The 18,881-nt window shown below is 42.0% G+C and overlaps 1 protein-coding gene across 1 annotated transcript; it reads right to left on the bottom strand.

The window, feature by feature from the left end:
* Nucleotides 1-5,147: 5,147 nt before the first annotated feature.
* Nucleotides 5,148-18,395, bottom strand: LOC117015356 (HLA class II histocompatibility antigen, DP beta 1 chain-like). Its single transcript, XM_033093965.1, has 5 exons — nucleotides 18,239-18,395; nucleotides 7,672-7,935; nucleotides 6,651-6,932; nucleotides 6,054-6,164; nucleotides 5,148-5,264 (listed from the first exon to the last, which is right to left on the bottom strand). The coding sequence occupies exons 1-5, from the start codon at nucleotides 18,336-18,338 to the stop codon at nucleotides 5,251-5,253; spliced, it is 771 nt and encodes a 256-aa protein (XP_032949856.1). The 5' UTR covers nucleotides 18,339-18,395; the 3' UTR covers nucleotides 5,148-5,250.
* Between the last annotated feature and the right edge of the window lie 486 nt (nucleotides 18,396-18,881).

Here is an 18,881-nt window from a genome sequence, read left to right as displayed (position 1 = left end):
ACAGGTTTAACAGCATCGTTTACTAAGGAAATGATACACGTATAGTGCTAACCACATTTTATCTGTTTATTTTTTATAATTAGATGAGTTAAATATAAATAAAGTACTTAGAACAGTCCCTGGCACTTAGTAAGTACTACAAGAGTTCTACTGGTGAGATGGATCATCTCACGTTCCTCCAACTGTTTTTATCACAATTGTTATTTTACATACTATCCTAGAGACTTGGCACTGTTTCATATTTACATTTTTTTGGTGGTAAAGTGGAATTCCAGAGGTTCAGAGTGGGAGCTTTTCTATTTCCCAGAATTATAGTAGTATATTGAAATAACATACCTGGGGCAAGTAAAATCACCATAGAAAGTTCTTTTAGTTTTCTGTAACCTCCTTTAATGTTTTCACAACCTATCACCCTAGATACTTTGTCCTCTACACACCCATTCAATATGCAAAATCACCCTTCTTATTAGGTTTTCATAATTACAATTTGCTATTGATCCTGTATCCCAAATTTCCTAGAATTCTTCAATATTGTCCATTGTCCTCAGTGTTTTAATGGAGCCTTGAGTGTCTCCAGACAGGTCCAATGTGGAGGGAAGGACACTGGGGCTACTTGTGCTCTCCTACGAGAGGATCTGGCTTGATCTTTAGGGTAAAGCTCTAAAATCAGGGGGAATTGAAGAGGAGGTGTGTTGAAGTGCTCCCTTTCTGTGTACGTGGACAGAAATGCCCCCTTCACATTTACAAGCTCTTTGTCTTGGTGGTTCCCTTTGGTTTGGTTCCCAGCACTTTAAAACTGTGCGAGTTGAGAGTTTGCCCAATTATGTCCATAGCTGTCGCTTCTGCATCTGCTTCTGCTAGAATTGAACTGTTTTTGATGCTTCCTTCACTTCTTTTGTAACTTTATTAACTTGCTAGCAGGACTATTATGTTTTCGGGATTCTGATACCCCCAAATCTAATGAGCCATGATCAGACAAGACACTGTATCTCCATCCTCCCTGGCTTTTTCACTTTTCAATTCTCTAGCAGTTTCTCCTTCAGATGGTTCTGCCTCCATGAAAAGCTGCTAAGAGAGGGCCTACATTTTTTCAGAAAAAAGGTGTAAACTCTACTCTGCCTGTCCACTACGGCAGCCACTAGTCACAGGTGGCTATAACAATTTAAATTTAAATAATTTATAATTAAATGAAAATTTCAGCCCCTTAGATGCACTAGCCACTACTGTTTTCAGTCCTCAAGAGTCACATGTGGCTACTCTACTGGACAGCTCAGATGTAGAATGTGTCCATCACAGCAGGAAGTCCTACTGGACCGCCCTCCTGCAGTTGTTCTCCAATGACCACACTCATTTTACAGCTACTTGGATTCTCTGCTTATGTAGACCTTCTTCTTTCCAAGGCTGATGATGCTGAAGGGTAGTCTTCTGTGAGGAGGCTTTCTTTTATTCAATTCCTTAAAAATATAATTAGGGCTCGTTTGGCCACAGAGCAATGATTAGCATATTTTCATGGCTGCTGTTAAAGGCATAGCCAAACCACAGAAGCACTGCTGCTGCCAAAGCCTCTACATTGGGCCATATTTATTTTGACTCATGTCTTGTTTTGTATGCCTAACTTTTACTCTAACTTTTTCATTAAGAATGTTGGAGTATGCCCAGATTTTTGACAAAATCCCTTATTTCTTGTTCCAAGTCTAGATTCCACTGTTGGCCTCTAGGTGGAGATAGGATTCTGTTTAATATTCTCAGCTTTAAAGAACACCATTTTATTCTAGTGATTATATATATATATATATATATATATATATATATATATATATATATAATTAAATTTATTGGGGTGACATTGGTTAGTAAAATCATATAGTTTCAAGTGTACATTTCTATAATACATCATCTATATATTGCATTGTGTGTTCACCACCCAGAGTCAGTTCTCCTTCAATCACCGTATATTTGATCCCCTTTTCCCTCTTCTACCACCCCCTCCCTCCTTTACTCTCTGGTAACCACTAAACTGCTGTTTGTAAAGAACACAATTTTAAATTCAGATTCTTTGCAATGGGCAATCTGGCTTTTTCCTCAAAACCTCAGAACACTTCTCATGAGAATTAAAACACTTCACAATTTTAATTCTTCACAGTTGTCCAGTAAAAACGGGAAAGGAAAGAAGTACTAGATCATTTACCTACCATGTTTCCATATGACAATCCTTTACCCTCAAGAGGGCAAGCTTTAAAATGCGATTCAGTGGTTAGATTTCTGAGTTAACACACAGCAGGTACTCTGATGATGTTAGGAGGAATTCTTGGCCAAAGAGAAAATCAGGGAGACCTCTTTCTCCTTATCAAACCTTAAATTAATCCATTGGGTCTGCTTTATAAGCAGAGGGTGAAATGTTTAAGACTCCAAGATAACTGTAAAAATGTTTTTTTAACTAAGTTCCTTTTAATTATTACTCAAGAAAATATTAAGTTAACTATCAGGCATTATAAACACTGGTTTCTCAGTCCTCTGCTGACAAGGTCTGTTTGTTTCTTCTCAAAATCCCAAATACTGACGCCTCTATCACCTTAGGCAGTGTGGTGGACGAGAGGTCCATTCATAATCAAACCCCATGGATGGGAAGTTCTTTGGGCACAATGTAGACTGCCTCTTTCTTTTTACCAAGATGATTGACAGTGGATATATCGAATTACAACTTCTCTTTCTCATTTGGGGTGCTGAGAGATGGGCTACCTCTATTCTCAACTAGAAATATCACAGAATAGAAAGCATGTGTAATTTCTCATGGTAGTGAGCAAAAACCAAAAATTTCATAGAACAGAATACTTTCATCTGCATCCTTGGTTTGTAACTTCAGCTTTTCAAAAGCTGCTTAAATGCTAATAGGATTCATAAAACATTTGTAATACTAATTTCATGATAATGAAAAATAATCACATGAATTTAGCTCTGTCTTCTGTCAATGTTTCCAGAAAACTAGGATTTAAGAGTGTTTTCTGTATCAATATATAACTTTCATTGATAAAAATGGATACTCACGTTATCTTGAAAATTGTCAACAAAATGGATGGTTTGCTCCTGTGCAGGAAAGCACTAACATAGCAGGCCTGACTGCTATCCTTTGAAAGGCCTGCTTACAAGATGGCCCCTGTCTGGCATCTAGGAACTTGGATTTTGGGAGGGTTCCCACCATTCCCAGAACTGATAAGAATGTGCCTAAACTGTACAAACAATATGGCTTGTGCTGACACCTGCTTTCCTTCCGGCAGTCCAGAATTTTGGTACGTGCTAGGCAGAGGGTGCCTACGTGACCAGCCGCCAATAAAAACCCTCAGTGCTGAGTCTCCTCTGAGCTTTCCAGGAAGACAGTATTTCATGTGTGTTGTCACAGCTTGTTGCTGGAGGAGTTAAGTGTGTCCTCTGGTGCCAATGGAGAGAAACTTGGGCTGCACCGGCTTTCTCTGGGCTTCGTCCCATGTGCCTCTTCTCTTTGCTGACTTCATCTCATATCCTTTTTCTCTAATAAATTACAGCCATGAGTATATACAATTATATGACGGGATCTGTGAATCTTTTTTTTAAGATTTTTTTTTATTTGGGAAAGGGAACAGGACTTTATTTGGGAACAGTGTGTACTTCCAGGAGTTTTTCCAAGTCAAGTTGTTGTCCTTTCAATCTTAGTTGTGGAGGGCACAGCTCAGCTCCAGGTCCAGTTGCTATTGTTAGTTGCAGGGGGCACAGCCCACCATCCCTTGCGGTAGTTGAACCGGCAACCTTGTGGTTGAGAGGACGTGCTCCAACCAACTGAGCCATCCGGGAGCAGCGGCAGCTCAGCTCAAGGTGCCGTGTTCAATCTTAGTTGCAGGGGGCGCTGACCACCATCCCTTGTGGGAGTCGAGGAATTGAACTGGTAACCTCGTGGTTGAGAGCCCACTGGCCCATGTGGGAATCGAACCGGCAGCCTTTGGAGTTAGGAGCACGTAGCTCCAACAGTCTGAGCCACCGGGCTGGCCCCGGGATCTGTGAGTCTTAGTGAATCATGTAACCTGGGGTGGTCTTGGAGACCCCCGACATAGCCCCTTATTTGGGACTGGTATCTCACAATAGTTAAAATCACCAAAAACTTACTCCTACTTGTAATTTATAACCATATTTCATTAAAATGATTTCCCATTCACAGGTTAGAAGGTCAGTTAAGAAAGGAAAACTCTTTAAGTTTGGTTAAGGCCTTGCTGTTTTTGACAACTGATATTAATCTCTGAGTTATAGAAATCAGAAGTTTTTCTGATCACTGTTATATAGAATTTGAACTTAGGTGGCACACCATACCATGAAATAACTGAAGCAAATATGACTTCTGTCTTGGTCTTAAACATCAATTAAAATGATTTACAAAAACCATAATAAGCTATATTCTAAAAGCAGGCCTTTTTCAGGCCTATGTCTGAAAAAACTGGCATGTGCGTATCTTTTACCCTTTTGAAACTGGAGACGTACTTCCCAGTGAATGACTCAGAAGGGAGGAGTTTAGGGTGAGCTGATGGACAGAGGGTTATGGGACACGTCTGCCTCTGTAAGTTGATGCAAACAATAATATAGGAAGAGAACTGTGTTATGCTCTTATACCTGTTATTTATAATTCTGATCTTATGCTGCTTTTTACTTGGAAAGCATATTCTTAATGATTGACACGCTTTATCAGTCCTGTATGAATTGTAGTGGCAAATTCAGGCTCAGTGTCACTTGCATCTGGGATTATTAGAAGTAATAGTTCCACTCCTCACTGGTAAGAGCACAGTAGGAATTTGGGCACCACATGAAATAAAGCAAGTTTTAGGAAGTCTGTTACCAGCTGCCTTTCTATTCAACAGGAAGGATTGATCACCATGGAGAAGTTTATTTCTCCATGCCTGGGATAAAGTAACAATGGCATTCCCAGGCTCTTCACTGGACTCAGTGGTCACCAAACCCTCTAGACATAAACGTGGCCACATGAATGTATCCTTCCTCAAGAAGAAAGGAGGACAATAATATTGCATTTAGGTGGTTCATGTTCCTCAGGAAAGGGCACTCTACAGACTGGACAACTTGAGAAACAGGAAGTACTTTTAATTAAAAAGCAGAGACTCAGAAACTGATGTCAGGGGTACAGTGTAGTCGTAATGGCCTTTTTGGAGGTGGGAGCTTGCTGGGCAACAAAAGTATCAGAAATTCTTGTTCCAAGGCTTCCTGTGATGTTTGGGATCAGTTCAGGAGCCCTGGGAAGAAGAAGAAAAATTAAAAACAACCAAAGCTCAGAGGTTACATTTCCTTTCCCTCTAGAGTCCTAGGAGGAGAAAAAATATAGAGAGAGGCTGAGTGTGGGCCTGGTGAAAAATGGAAGAGAGTTTCCTTCAGCAATGGGGCAAAGTCACGTTCACTGCTTATACCCACCAATATATGAAAATGGGACAAAAAGTTGGGGGCATTTGGCTCAACTTGAAAAAGAGAGACAGCCACTGAGAGTTTCTCTTTATCCTCAGGGCATTTCCTATGCTATATCGTGAGCATAGAGTACTCATTAAGTGTTCCCAAACTCATGTTGCAGTGAAGTGAATTGCACCACAAGAAGGAAGGAGGGAGCAGAAATACCACCTACTGGTTGAGGTCCTGGTCTGCCTGAAATGAAAGTAAAAGGGACGACGAACTCAGTAATCAAGAAAGTAAAGAGCAACAACATCTTAGAAAATTATACAAACATTTGCATCCCATCCCCATGTCACTGGGAATTCAAGCAGGGCCTAATCTGTAGATGTAAGCCTACCCCAGGCTTTAAAGTACACCCTGCAGAATAGGGTAAGTATTCAGCAGTCTCAGGTATGTTACTGGGCCAAGAGCTCAGTGTAGGCAGCTTGTTCCCTATAGGGCTGTCACTGCCTTATCAGAGTCTGATGTCAGTGGCCTTGTTTTCTCTGCCATTTTGCTTTTCTGTCTCATCGTCATCACTAAAAAATAGGAGAATGAGATAGTGGAAAGGCAATATCAACCACTTTCTAGGAATTTCTTACCTTGTCGGCCTTTGAAATGGAGAATGAAGCTCAGAAGGAGGGCAGTGAGCCCCAGCACCAAGCCCCCAAGTCCAGTCAGCATCTTGCTCCTGGCAGAAGCTGACTGTGCCTCTGGGAAGAACAGATCTTGGGTCAGTCTTACCTCCTGTGCTGCAACCCCTGGCCCTGTCTGACACTCAGAGCCTGAGCTAGTATACTGTGGAGAGAAAGGGAGAGTATAGAACCAAACTTGGAACCGCTACGGAGAGGAGCAGATGTGGAAAGCACCCCACAGTTCTGGGTCTCAGACTAGTGATTTTCACAGGAGGCAAATGCTAATTTTAGGTGAACCCATTAAGTCCAAGCTTAATGAATGGAAGGGAGACTGAAGGGAGAGGCCAGGTCCCTTGTCTGAGGGCTGATTGCTTTTCTGGGGTTTTCTGACAAGGAGAGATTCTTTAGGACCTCTCAGGGCAGAGATAAATGTCCGCTAGAATCACCAGGTCTCCACTGCCCCCATTCCGGACCACACTTCAGAGGTTGATGGGGACACATGGGGATAATGTGACTCCAATGTGTAGTGAGCAGACCCCAGAGTGTCATCAGGGAGTAACTCACTCCACTCTACAGTGACAGGACTGTCCAAGCTGGGGTGCTCCACTTGACAGGTGTAGACGTCTCCCCGCTGGGGGGTCATTTCCAGCATCACCAGGATCTGGAAAGTCCAGTCTCCATTATGAATCAAGTTGGTGAACACAACCCCAGCTGTTTCCTCCTGTCCATTCAGGAACCAGCGGACTTGAATGTCACGTGGATAGAAATCTGTCACGTGGCAGACAAGCAGGTTTGGGTGCTGCAGGGCTCCCTTCTTGGAGGGGAAGACGTTCACTTTTGGCTGGACTAGGAATGGAAAATGAATCTTGTTATGACAACGGAGACAGCTAACGTAGTGCAGTTAGTGATTTTCTTGACAAATTGACTTCTAAATGTTAAAGATGAATATATCATCTATTAAGCTATTTGGAGGCAGAAGATGAGGAACAGAGTAGGAAAAACAGAATAAAACATTCAAATGTTCCAAGAACAACCTTGTCATACACAATAAAGAAAGAGCAGAGAAGAAAAGGAGACAGTCAAAGGTGGCACACTTGTGCCAGACATGTAAAGCTAGTGATTAATGTTCTTGGAACAGAAATGTTGAACCAGCTATGAAACTACCTAAATTTACATTTCCCTGTCTTCTTCAAAAGGATGTATAATTCTTCCAAATATTGTCTTGAAGTCAGAGTATATTTAGTCACCAGTATTCCTTTGATCTATCAGTCTGATTTCCTCATTAAAAAGAAAAGATGAAGAAATGAAGTACCTTGATTCATTCTTCATTTAACCTGTATGGCTCCTGGCCATCTCTACCAAAAATTTTGTAGCAAGATCCACAAACCCAATGTTCTTAGTTCTTTGGTGTTGGTTTAGCAGGGAGTCTGGTACCTTCCCAAGTGATCTGGCCCCACACCCCACTGAAGCCCTTTGGATTCCGGCCACCCAGCACTGGGTCTTGGAGATGGGAAAGAGACCCCTCCCCTCCTCTGCTGCCCAGCGACCCCTTTCAGGGTCTTCTCCTTCCCACCCAGCCCCTCACCTCTGCGCTTCAGCGTGGAACCCTCGTCCAGCTCGTAGTTGTGTCTGCACACTGTGTCCACCGCGCTCTTTCTCAGCTCCAGGAACTCCCTCTGGATATTCCAGTTCTTGGCGGTTATGCGCCCGAGCTCGGTCACAGCCACAAACACCCCCACGACGCTGTCAAACTGGATGCACACTTCTCTGTTGTAAATGTATTGCTCCAAGAAGCGGTGCGTCCCATTGAACTCAAAGCAGTCACTCCTCCTCTGGTACACGTAAAACTCTGGAGAGGGCAAGGCCAGGGCAGGGCAGAGTTGGGAGAGGCCTCAATGCCCACAGGACGCTCTGCCCTCTTCCCTGTGTAAGCCCTTCACTGGGAAGTTGAGTGGCTGCATCCAGGGTCATGTATTTCCTGTCTTTAGCCTCTTTTCTCCTGGGTCGCCATCTTCCTTCCAGCACAGTGTCCAGTTACAGAGCTCAGAGGGGTCACTCTGCCCTCTGTCCAGCAGCGCTGACCCAGGGCCTCGAGCATGGCCAAAATAAAGGCTTTGTGTTCACCACATTCTCAGTATTTTCTCTATCTCTATCTCTTCACCTCACCTCCACTCTCAATAAAACAACAAATCAATACCATATTTATTACTGTTGATGTAAAGGTATTTTGCTAACTACCCCTAAACCTGTCACCATCCAGGATTAAATTATAAAATATACATTTTCTTATCCCCAATCATGTGATCTTGGATAAAATCACAGAACCTCTCTGAACCAAAGTTTTCTTACCCAATAAATGGGGGATTTAACCGAATAATAAAGAGTCACACCTCAGAGAACCTAAGGTCTAAGGGGGAGACAGCAGGTGAACACAGCGTGGGCATGGTGACAGGAGGGGTCTCAGAGGGATGGAAGCAGGGGTGCAGGAGCGCAGGGAGAGTGTCTTAAATTTGCTTAGAATTGGAGGCAGAGGGAGATAGAGGGCTTCCAGGCTTCCGGGCTTCCGAGGGAGTTGGCATTCCACCTGGGGTCTAAAGAGGAGCAGAATCTCACCAGAGAGGAGAGAGTAGTATGCCAGAAATGCCCAGAGACCACAAGGGGCAGCAGGAAAGTGAGAAGTGTGTGGCTGAGGTGACAGGAACTAAGGATGGCAGGCAGTGGTGACTGCTCGCTCTCTGTACCGAGAGCTCAGGAGTTTGGGGATGTTTCCTGCAGGGAACAGATAAGCTGAGGAGTGATTTCATCTGGTCTGCTGTTCATTAGGAAGGCCATCCTGGAGGGAGCATGGGGAATAAATTGGATGTTTTTCCAATAACAGGAAAGAAGTGATGAGGGCATAGACCAGAATTAAGAATATGAGAGATTATGAAGCAAAGGCTACAGGATATAGGGAGAGGAAGGACTGCCTCTTTCCTTCCATAGCTCCTAAGGGCAGTAAGTGTAATGTTTAAGATCATGGTCTCTGGGGAGAGAGGACCTCGCTCCTCTTCTGTCTCAATGACTTATTAACTGTGTGACCTCAGTGAGATATAGTGTCCTCAGTACTAAAATGCGGACACTGACGTTTCCCTGACAGTGTTGTGTGGGTTAACTGAGATCAAGAAGGTAAGATACAACACGGCCTACAACAAACTAAGGGTTCAGTTTACAATGACTGTGATCACATACAGGCTTTTCTTCATGAATCTGGAGTGAGAACACAGAGTGACAATACTCTTTCCACATGACATTCTTGCCTGGCTACCACTCATCTCTGCTTTATTCACTTTCAAGCTCCTCAAGAGTATTGATCATCTGCCAGGTCCACTTCTTCCCTGAACTTTCCCTCCTCAAACTCACACAATTGAGAGTGTGCACTCCCCACCCTTCACTCTTCCCAAACTGCCCTGACAAAGGCATGTGTCAAGGGCATCTCATGATCTGCCTATGTGCCTCTCACATGTTGTGTGTCCTCATGCGTGTTCCTGACACACTTCTGCACATTCTCACTTGGGGTTATTTCACTCACATCATTCCTTAAATATCAACCATAATAAGTAGCTGATATGGGTAAACTTCCAACGTTGTTCTCTTTTCTGAGTTCTACATGTGTCTGTCCACATGGCCACTGGGCGTGTCCTGCTGGACGTCCCACAGGAGCTTGGGCTTCTCCCTCACAGCTGCTTTTCCTCCCAAGTTCTTGGTGAATGGTATCACTGTTCGCCCATCCTCTAGCTAAGAATTGCCAGTCACCCAGAACTCACTCTCTTCCTCACTCACTACTTCTGATCAGATACGAAGACCTGTTATTTTGCCTCGTGTCCCCCCGTCCACTGTAATAGTTAACACCGATTGCCGTCCTTCCTAACGTGGATTAATTCAGTGGTAACTTAACCCTTCTCTCTGGCTCAGCTTTGCTTCCTCTGGTTCATCCTCTGCCTAAGCCTGAAACACTTAAGGTCACACACTGCCTCAGTGTGACCCTAATATGGTGAGCAAGGCTTTTTATGATCTGATCCCTGCTTATCTAACCAGTGTCCTCTCCTGCCCCCAAACTCTTTTATTCAGTCATTCTTATGGGTTTGTCTTTGTGATATATTTGCCTTTTTGCACTGCATATTTCACATTGCATAATATTTGCATATTATCCCAATAAAAATAAAATGCAAAATACATAATATTTGTTGGTTCTAATGCCCAAACTAAAATGCCTAATTCCAACTTATCCTTCAAGACCGAGCTGGTGTCAACTTTTCTGAGAGATTTTTCCAGTTTTCTGCTTCTACTCCCCTCCACTTTAACTCCTCTTATGTGTTGTAAATGTTCTCTGTGTATAACTCAACATCGTGATTCTGACATGTTTACAGACTGAACTCATAATCTTTATTCTCCCCTTGAAGTTGTTCTCTTTCAACGATCCCTGGCTGAGTGAACATCACCATCCATTTTCAGCAAGCTGGAAATGCAGTAGTTAACTTTAACCCTTTTTCCTTTTCCCACTCCAACCAGGTCCTGGGAGTTTATATCCCATGTCTCCCCTACTATGTGACCTCTTAGAAAGCCTACATAATAAAATCAGTGAAGTATTGGCACAAAACATCAAGAGTGAGGCAGAACAGAATGGGAGCTCAGTGTTTATGAACATATGAGATTGAAAACACAACCAAAGGAGCCCCTTAGCATATGGGGGGAGAAAAGTTATTTGGTAGATGGGGTTGGGAAAACTGGTCTATTATATGGAGGGGAAAAAAATCTAGATCTGTACTTAACATAAAAACTTGGACCCTAGATGGATTAAAGACCTAAATGAGAACAATAAACTATAAGGTAAATATAAGAACATACAGGAGGCTATAATTATGAACATGGGGATGAGGAAGTATTTCTTAAGCAAATATAAAAACACAAGGCAAAAATATAATCAAATGGATTACATTAAAATTTAATACTTCTGTTAAGCAAAGGGTATCACTAATAACTTAATAGACAAGGAATAAAAAGAGACTCACAATGTCTAAAACTGAGATAGGATTAATATCCAAAATATATAAGCAACTCTTAAATAAAAAAGCAAAATAAAGGACTGCAATAGAAAACTGAGTAAAACTGGAATGGGAATGAATAGGAGAGGAAACTTGCAAGGCTAACTATAATTCACCAGTGGAAAGAAAATTGCAAATTAAAATAAAAAAGAGAGAGAGACTGAGATCTATTAGACTTTGAAAAATTAGAGATCTGGATAACTCCAAGCCCTGGTGGACGGGGCATGGAGAAACCTTCACAGATTGCCGGTGGACTGTAGACCACCACAGATGATCAGAATAGCACTCAGGATACCTGGTTAAATTGAGTGGATGAATGCTGGATGGCCCAGCATTTCCATAATTTGTAATACATCAAAAATGTTTACACTTGGGGCGGCCGGATGGCTCAGTTGGCTAGAGCGCGACCTCTCAACAACAAGGGTGCAGGTTCAATTCCGGCATGGGATGGTGGGATGCGCCCCCTGCAACTAAAGATTGAAAATGACAACTGGACTTGGAGCTGCACCCTCCACAACTAGATTGAAGGACAATGACTTGGAGCTGGTGGGACCTGGAGAAACACACTCTTCCCCCAAATGAAAAAATAAAAAAGAAATGTTCACATTGGTCCACAATGGGACATTATTTGTGAAACTGAAGATTGGCAGTGATCAGTCGGTTTAATCATCCCTGGGACAGTAAATACCTAAACTATTGTCAACACGCACCATGGAAGATTATGCAGCCATTAGTTGAAACCATATAGCTGTACTCTTCACTACTTAGTCAGATCTTAAAACCACTATGCTGTGTGAAAAAACAAAACAATATACTTTATAGCATTATGTAGGAACATTAAAAACACAGGCACATAAAAATACATATTTTGAAAGAACACATACAAACAAAAACTATGTAGGAAACGCATTGGAATGGGTGGGTGCATTCTCTATCTGTGTGCCTTTAAATCTCATCACAATGATCACACTGGGGACATAGACAATGTGATTTTTAAAAAATCTGTTCTTGTTCTCTACACTTGAACATTTTAAGGCAAGTTGTTCTCTTATTCATATTTCTATACATCACCTAACCTAAGCTTTAGTAAATACTTATGAATCAAACAAATAGTAAGCAAGAATTGATTTTATTTTTTAAAAGATGTTTCCAGCTTTTCTCTTGGCAATCAAAAATTGTATATATTTAAGGTGTGCAACTCGATGACCTGATATACGTGTACAATGTTAAACACTGTACCACATTATTTCACCACAACCAAGCCAATCAACATATCCATCACCTCATACAGTTATCAGTTTCCTTTTTGTCTCTTTTTTTATATTGAGACTACCCAAGATCCACTTTCTTAGATTTCAAGTACACAATAAAATATTGTCAACTCTAGTCACATTGCTGTATGCAGTACTCCAGAACTTATTCAGCCTGCATAACAGAAAGTGTGTGCTCCTTAACCAATATCTCCCCATTTCCACCGCCTGCCAGCCCCTGGTGATTACCATTCTACTCTCTGTTTCTGTGAGTTTGACTAGTTTAGATTTCACAAGTATGTGAGATCATTCAGTACTTGTCTTTCTACATCTGGTTTATTTCACTGAGCATAATGTCCTTCATGTTCATTCATGTTGTCGCAAATGGCAGAGTATCCTTCTTTTTAAAGGATGAATAATATTCCATTGTGTATATAGACCACATTTTCTTTATCCATTCATCAGTCTATGGACATTTAGGTTGTGTGTATATATTGGCTATGTGAATAATGATGCAGTGAGCATGGAAATGCAGGTATCTTTTCAAGATCCAGAGTTCATTTCCTTTGGCTAAGTACCCAGAAGTGAAATTGCTGTATTATAGGGTAACTCTATTTTTCATTTTTTGAGGAATCTGCATATTTTTTCCATAATAGCTCTCCCAATTTACATTCCTACAAACAGTGTACAAGGGTTCCCTTTTCTCCTCATTGTCACCAACATTTATTATCGCCCATCTGTTGATAATAGCCACTCTAACAGGTGTGAGGTGATATCTCATTGTGGCTTTGATTTTCATTTCCATGGTGATCAGTAAAGTTGAACACCTTTTCAAATACCTGTTGGTCATTTGTATTTCTTCTTTAGAAAATACCTATTCAGGGCTATTATCAACAAGACAAGTAATAACAAGTGTTGGTGCAAAAGGAACCCTCGTGCACTGCTTGGTATAACCACTATGTAAAACAGTGTCAAAAAATTAAGAATAGAATTACCATATGACCCAGCAATCCCTCTTTTGAGTATCTACCAAAAAATCTGAAAACATTTATCTGTAAAGATATATGTACCTCTATGTTCATTGCAGCATTATTCATGGTGGTCAAGACATGGACAATCTAAGTGTCCTTCGATAGATGATTGGATAAAGAAGATGTGATATATATATATATATATATATGTGATATATGATATATATATATATGTGATATATGATATATATATATATATATATATATATATATATATATATATGAATAATAGTCAGCCTTAAGAAAACATCAAATACTGCCATTTGTGACAACATGGATGGATCCTGAGATTTTCATGCTAAGTGAAACAAGTCAAGATGGGAGAAGTCAAGAATCATATGATTTTACTGATATGTGGGATATAAAACTGAAAGTAACAAATGAACAAGACAAACAAACAAGCAAAATCTCATAAACACAGACAACAATTTAATGGTTACCATTAAGGGGAGAGGTAGGGGACAGGTAGAAGAAGGTAAAAGGAGTCAAATATATTGTGATGGAAGGAGATTTGACTTTGGGTCATGAACATACAATGCAATATATAGATGATGTATTATAGAATTGTACACTTGAAACCTATATAATTTTATTATCCAATGTCACCCCAATAAATTTAATTTAAAAAGTAGAGATTGCCAAAAAAATTTGTCTATTCAGGTCCTTTGCTGATTTTTTAATCTGGTTTTTTTTTTTTTTTTTTTTTTTTTTTTGGTGCTGTTATTGAGTTGTATGATTTCCTTATATATTTTGGGTATTAACCTCTTATCAGATATATGGCTTGCAAACATTTTCTCCCATTCCATAGTTGCCTTTTCGCTATGTTGATTGTTTTCTTTGCTGTGCAGAAGCCTTTTAATTTGATGCAATTCCATTTGTCTATTTTTGCTTTTGTTGCCTGTGCATTTGGTATCATATCCCAAAAATCATTGTCCAGACCAATGTCACGAAGTTTTTCCTTTATGTTTTCTTCAATGAGTTTTATGATTTCAGATATTACATTTAAGTCTTTAATCTATTTTGAATTGATTTTTGTATATGGTGTGAGATAAGAGTCTTATTTCATATTTTTCTGCAGGTGGATACCCAATTTTCCCAACATCACTTATTGAAGAGACTATCCTTTCCCCTTTATATGTTCTTAGCACTCTTGTTGAGTATCAGTTGACTGTGAATGTGTGGATTTATTTCTGGGTTCTCTCTCTTTTTTTTTTTCTTGCCTAATTGCTTTGGCTAGAACTTCCATAACTATGTTGAAAAGAAAAGGCAAGAGTGAGCATCCTTGCCTTGTACCAAATCTTAGATGGAAAGCTTTCAGTTTTTCTCCTTTGATTAAGTAAGCTGTGGGCTTTTCATATATGACCTTTATTGTGCTGAAGTAAGTTCCCTCTATACCTATTTCATTGACAATTTTAATCATGGATGGATATTGAACTTTGTCAAATGCTTTTTCTGTGTCTATTGAGATGATCACATGGTTTTTTTCTTTCATTTTGTTTTATCACATTGATTGTTTTCCCTACCATCCTTGCATCCCAGGGATAAATTCCACTTGATCATGGTGTATGATCCTCTTAGTATGCTGTTGAATTTGGTTTGCTTTTCTTTTTTTTGAGGATTTTGAATTTATTTTCACCATGGATACTGTAGTTTTCTTTTCTTGTGTTGTCTTTGTCTGGTTTTGTTATCAGGGTAATGGTGGCCAGAGAGAATTGATTAGAAATGACTGGCTGCCTGGAATCTAATTGGGAGTTGTTTGTTGAAGGAGTCTATAAATTATAGCGTCTCAATATGACTTATAAAATGCATCATAAGTGGAAACTCCAGACTGAATTTATCACACAACTTCTCAGACCCAGAAATGAGGGCAGAAGGAATTGGAAGAGTATGTCAACGTGAGGCTCACCATGTCAGTTCTGGACTGAGCTCAGGAAACCCAGGCTCCAGATGAAGCTCTTCTGCATGCCTTTCCTGCTGCTCAGAAGCCTCCCTGACTGGATGTCCAGGAACCTTGAAGGTCCAGTAGGAAGAGGAGGAGGATGTGAGGGTATCTGGCCATTGTCTCTGTCACTGCAGACACGGCCAGAGTTAACCTGGGTGATCTGGTCAGGTCCTTCTCCGTCCACAGTGCTCTACATGCCCCAACTTGAAGCTGAACAACTGGTAGCTCAGACGGGGAGGGAGTGGAGTTGGCATTAGGAGACCCCACCCCAGCCCCAGGGAACCCATACAACTGTTAGCCTAAGAGGGTTCCAGCAGCATTTCATTTTTCTCTGATCTTCTGAGCCTGTCTTCCTGCCCCCTGCCCCTCAGCCTCTGAGTTCCTGGCCTCATCCAGTTTGGGGTCTCTGTGACAGATGTCTTCTACCTGCCCTCCCCATTTTACTCCCCCACGTTTAATTCAGTTTCCTGCTCCACTAATAGGTTTCCCCACCTGTTTTTCAATCAGAACACATTTCTGTTAGTTCTGAATAGAAGTTTGAATTTTTTCTTTTAAAAAGCAATCGACTTTTGTCTGTCGAATGAAATCTTATTTGCAAAGCAGATAAATGTCACACAAGGGTCCCACAAAACAGCTTTTTTTGTGTATGTGAAAAATATTAGTTTGTGAAACTCTTGAAAGCATCTGAACTTTCTAGTGTAAAGCCTGAAAACTTGTGTAAAATAAATCAGAACAGACTGTATTAAGAATATACAATTATCATAGGCTGTAGATAATGTGGGCAGCACAGTAAGGATATCCATAGACCAGCTGTGTGACCGACAGGGCAAATACAGAACCTCTCAGAGTCTCAACCCTTTTACTTATAGAAAAGAATGTTACGTATTTTTCTACTTTGAAGGACTACTGTTAAAATTAAATAAGATGATGTAAATAGAGAATCTATTTACAATCTAGAGAATAGTGTCTGTCCCTGCTCACTGGAGGTGAGAGCCCTTCCCCTTGTCAAAATGTTATGGGTTAGATTATGTGGCAACAAAGAGAAACACAAAGGACAAAGCCCTAGTTTGTTCAGAATGACTCAAAAGGAGCTGCCCTTGGGGCATGGCCTTAATGCTTGAAAGGAGCTTTTATAAACTTACCGCTGATAGTTTCTTTGTTTGCACCTCTTCTTTCACTTGGGAAAGGGAGATAAAAGAAATGGAGTAAACAAATGTTTAAATCCCCTGGCTTCTACTGCTGCCCAAATGGTGTGATAGGGTCTTTGAGTCCCAGGGTTTAAATACCAGGATGGTGAATGTCATGAACAATGGATTTTTTCAAGAGGCTGTTAGAGCTACAGGTCTGTTGCACCCATGGGTGGGATGTTTCCTTTCTCCACAATTTTCTTCATGACCCAAAAATCACTAGTGTTTTCCCAACAATTCCTGCTTCATCCAGGCCTTTTAAGCCAACTTCTCCCTTTTCCATTTCTGCTCTGTTGGAAATTGAAGAAACCCTGAGGAGTTGGAGGAAGAAGGAAGTGGAGGAATCTGCCCAACCCATTGGAACCCAGGCCCTGGACTCCACATTTTAGTCACCAATGAGTTCCTCAGCGTCAAAACTGTGCAGAGAGCTCTGTACCTGCTGTTTCTTCCCTCAGGAGCCTCTCTCACATGACGAAGAACACTCCTGTCATTGCTTTTACTAATCTGAACCCACTGCCCTCTCCATCTCACCCCACTTCACCCACCTCCATCCACCTTCATGCTGCTCACTGGTCAGCCCACAGAACACCTGAGCCCTCATTTCCAGTGATTTCATACCGACGTCCACCGTTACCCCTGCTCCCGAGCACAGCATCTCCTGTGCCCTTCCTGCACTTGCTCTCCTCTCACCCCGTTGGACACTGTCCCATCTCACCAGCTACTTCCATAGCCCCTCCTGATCTCTAAGACTCAAACCTCACCATTTCTTCTCTCATCTGCAGGCACAAGCTCCATAGCTTAGCTGCCCGTCTCCAAATCTCTGTCCATCCGAATGCTAACTGTCAGAAAATCTTCCCCTTCCCTCTATCTGAGAAATGGGTACAATGGGATGGGGTTTGAACAGATAAATTTGAGAGTTTCAAATGCTATTAACCCTGGAAATTTGGGAAAAGCCTTAGCGAACCTGACTCTCAGGAAGAAGTGAGTCTGGCTTTATGAGTGGAAATGGAGACGTTGGGGAATTTTAACATAAACTACTTCACTGTTCTATCATGCATGGGCTTGGTAGTAAATTGGTATATGTGCTGCCGAAGCGAGCACGGCTTGGTAGTAAATTGGAACAAAAAGATTCCATTTCCTGTTTCTCACTCCCTCTGTGGCCCTGTCCTAAGGTGCTGGACGTGGGAGTTCTGGACGTGGGGACGTGGGGGACAGTCAGCTGCAGCGGGTATCCTGCTGGTCTTAACCACAGCTTGTCACCATTATCCTCCTCTGCTCCTCTGGCCACCACTGGTCAGAGGGTGGGGCTCCTGCCTGGTTCTGTGGCAGGGGCCTCCACCTGGATCACTGATTCTACAGCGTGATCTTGGATCCTGGACACTGCAGGCTAACCATCGTTTCTCCTTTCCGACTTTGACATTGAAATGTCATCTAGATGACCCCTATATGAGACCCCTGTCCCTCCAAAGTCATTCCAGACCACCAGGTACCATTGTGCCCTACAGACACACACACTGATTTCCTTCTCTCTCTGGTGGCAATAGCTGTCCCCGGGCAATGTTGGACCCCCAAAGCCTTTCTGTGGAGTGGGCCCACATGGAAAGCCCCCTAAGGTCATTTTCCTGAGCTGGGCCCTCTAAGAGCAGCAGCTCTGCACTTACCTGGGGTGTCTGTGCCCTGAGCCACAGAGGAGCACAGCATTGCCAGGGACACCGTCAGAGCTGCCATCCAGAGCGCCCCAGTGACCGGCAGGACCACCATCCTGGAGCCCGGGAAAGGCGGGGGCCGAGAGAATTACAGTCAGAGTAGCTCTCACTCAATGGGCCTCGCTCCTAAAATATTAGAGATGATGAGTTAGGACAGATTCATACATCCCCTGGGTGTGGCCAGATTCCAAAAAAGTAACCAATAGTAGGAACTGTCACTCTTTAGGCAGAGGTTTGGTGTAAAGCACATCGTATTTCCAGGTGTAAGATTCACTGGAGACAGTATAAGAAAAGGGATCCTCATTTTGAGCAACTGGGTAAGTCACACGTTTTTGTTTTTAATATGTTTTCCTTGCTCTGGTACAGACACCAAGGCATCGTTCGCCCTCCGCAGTAAATGCCACCCCCGTTGCATTCCCCAGAGCAAGTCCTAAGCAGTATGTTACAGACCTAGGGGATGAGATTGCCCACCCAGAAGTCTGAATTAGTCCTGGGGCTGCACACACAGTCATGCAGGGCCTGGTGTGCGTCTCCTCCTCTCAGAGGTGCTGCTTGATCTTAGAGGTAGGTATCGAGGGTGTAGAATAGGCCCTCTGGG

This window comes from Rhinolophus ferrumequinum, chromosome 3, assembly GCF_004115265.2.
Source record: "Rhinolophus ferrumequinum isolate MPI-CBG mRhiFer1 chromosome 3, mRhiFer1_v1.p, whole genome shotgun sequence".
Classification (NCBI taxonomy): Eukaryota; Metazoa; Chordata; class Mammalia; order Chiroptera; family Rhinolophidae; genus Rhinolophus; species Rhinolophus ferrumequinum.
This window is presented reverse-complemented; position numbering and strand designations above follow the sequence as displayed.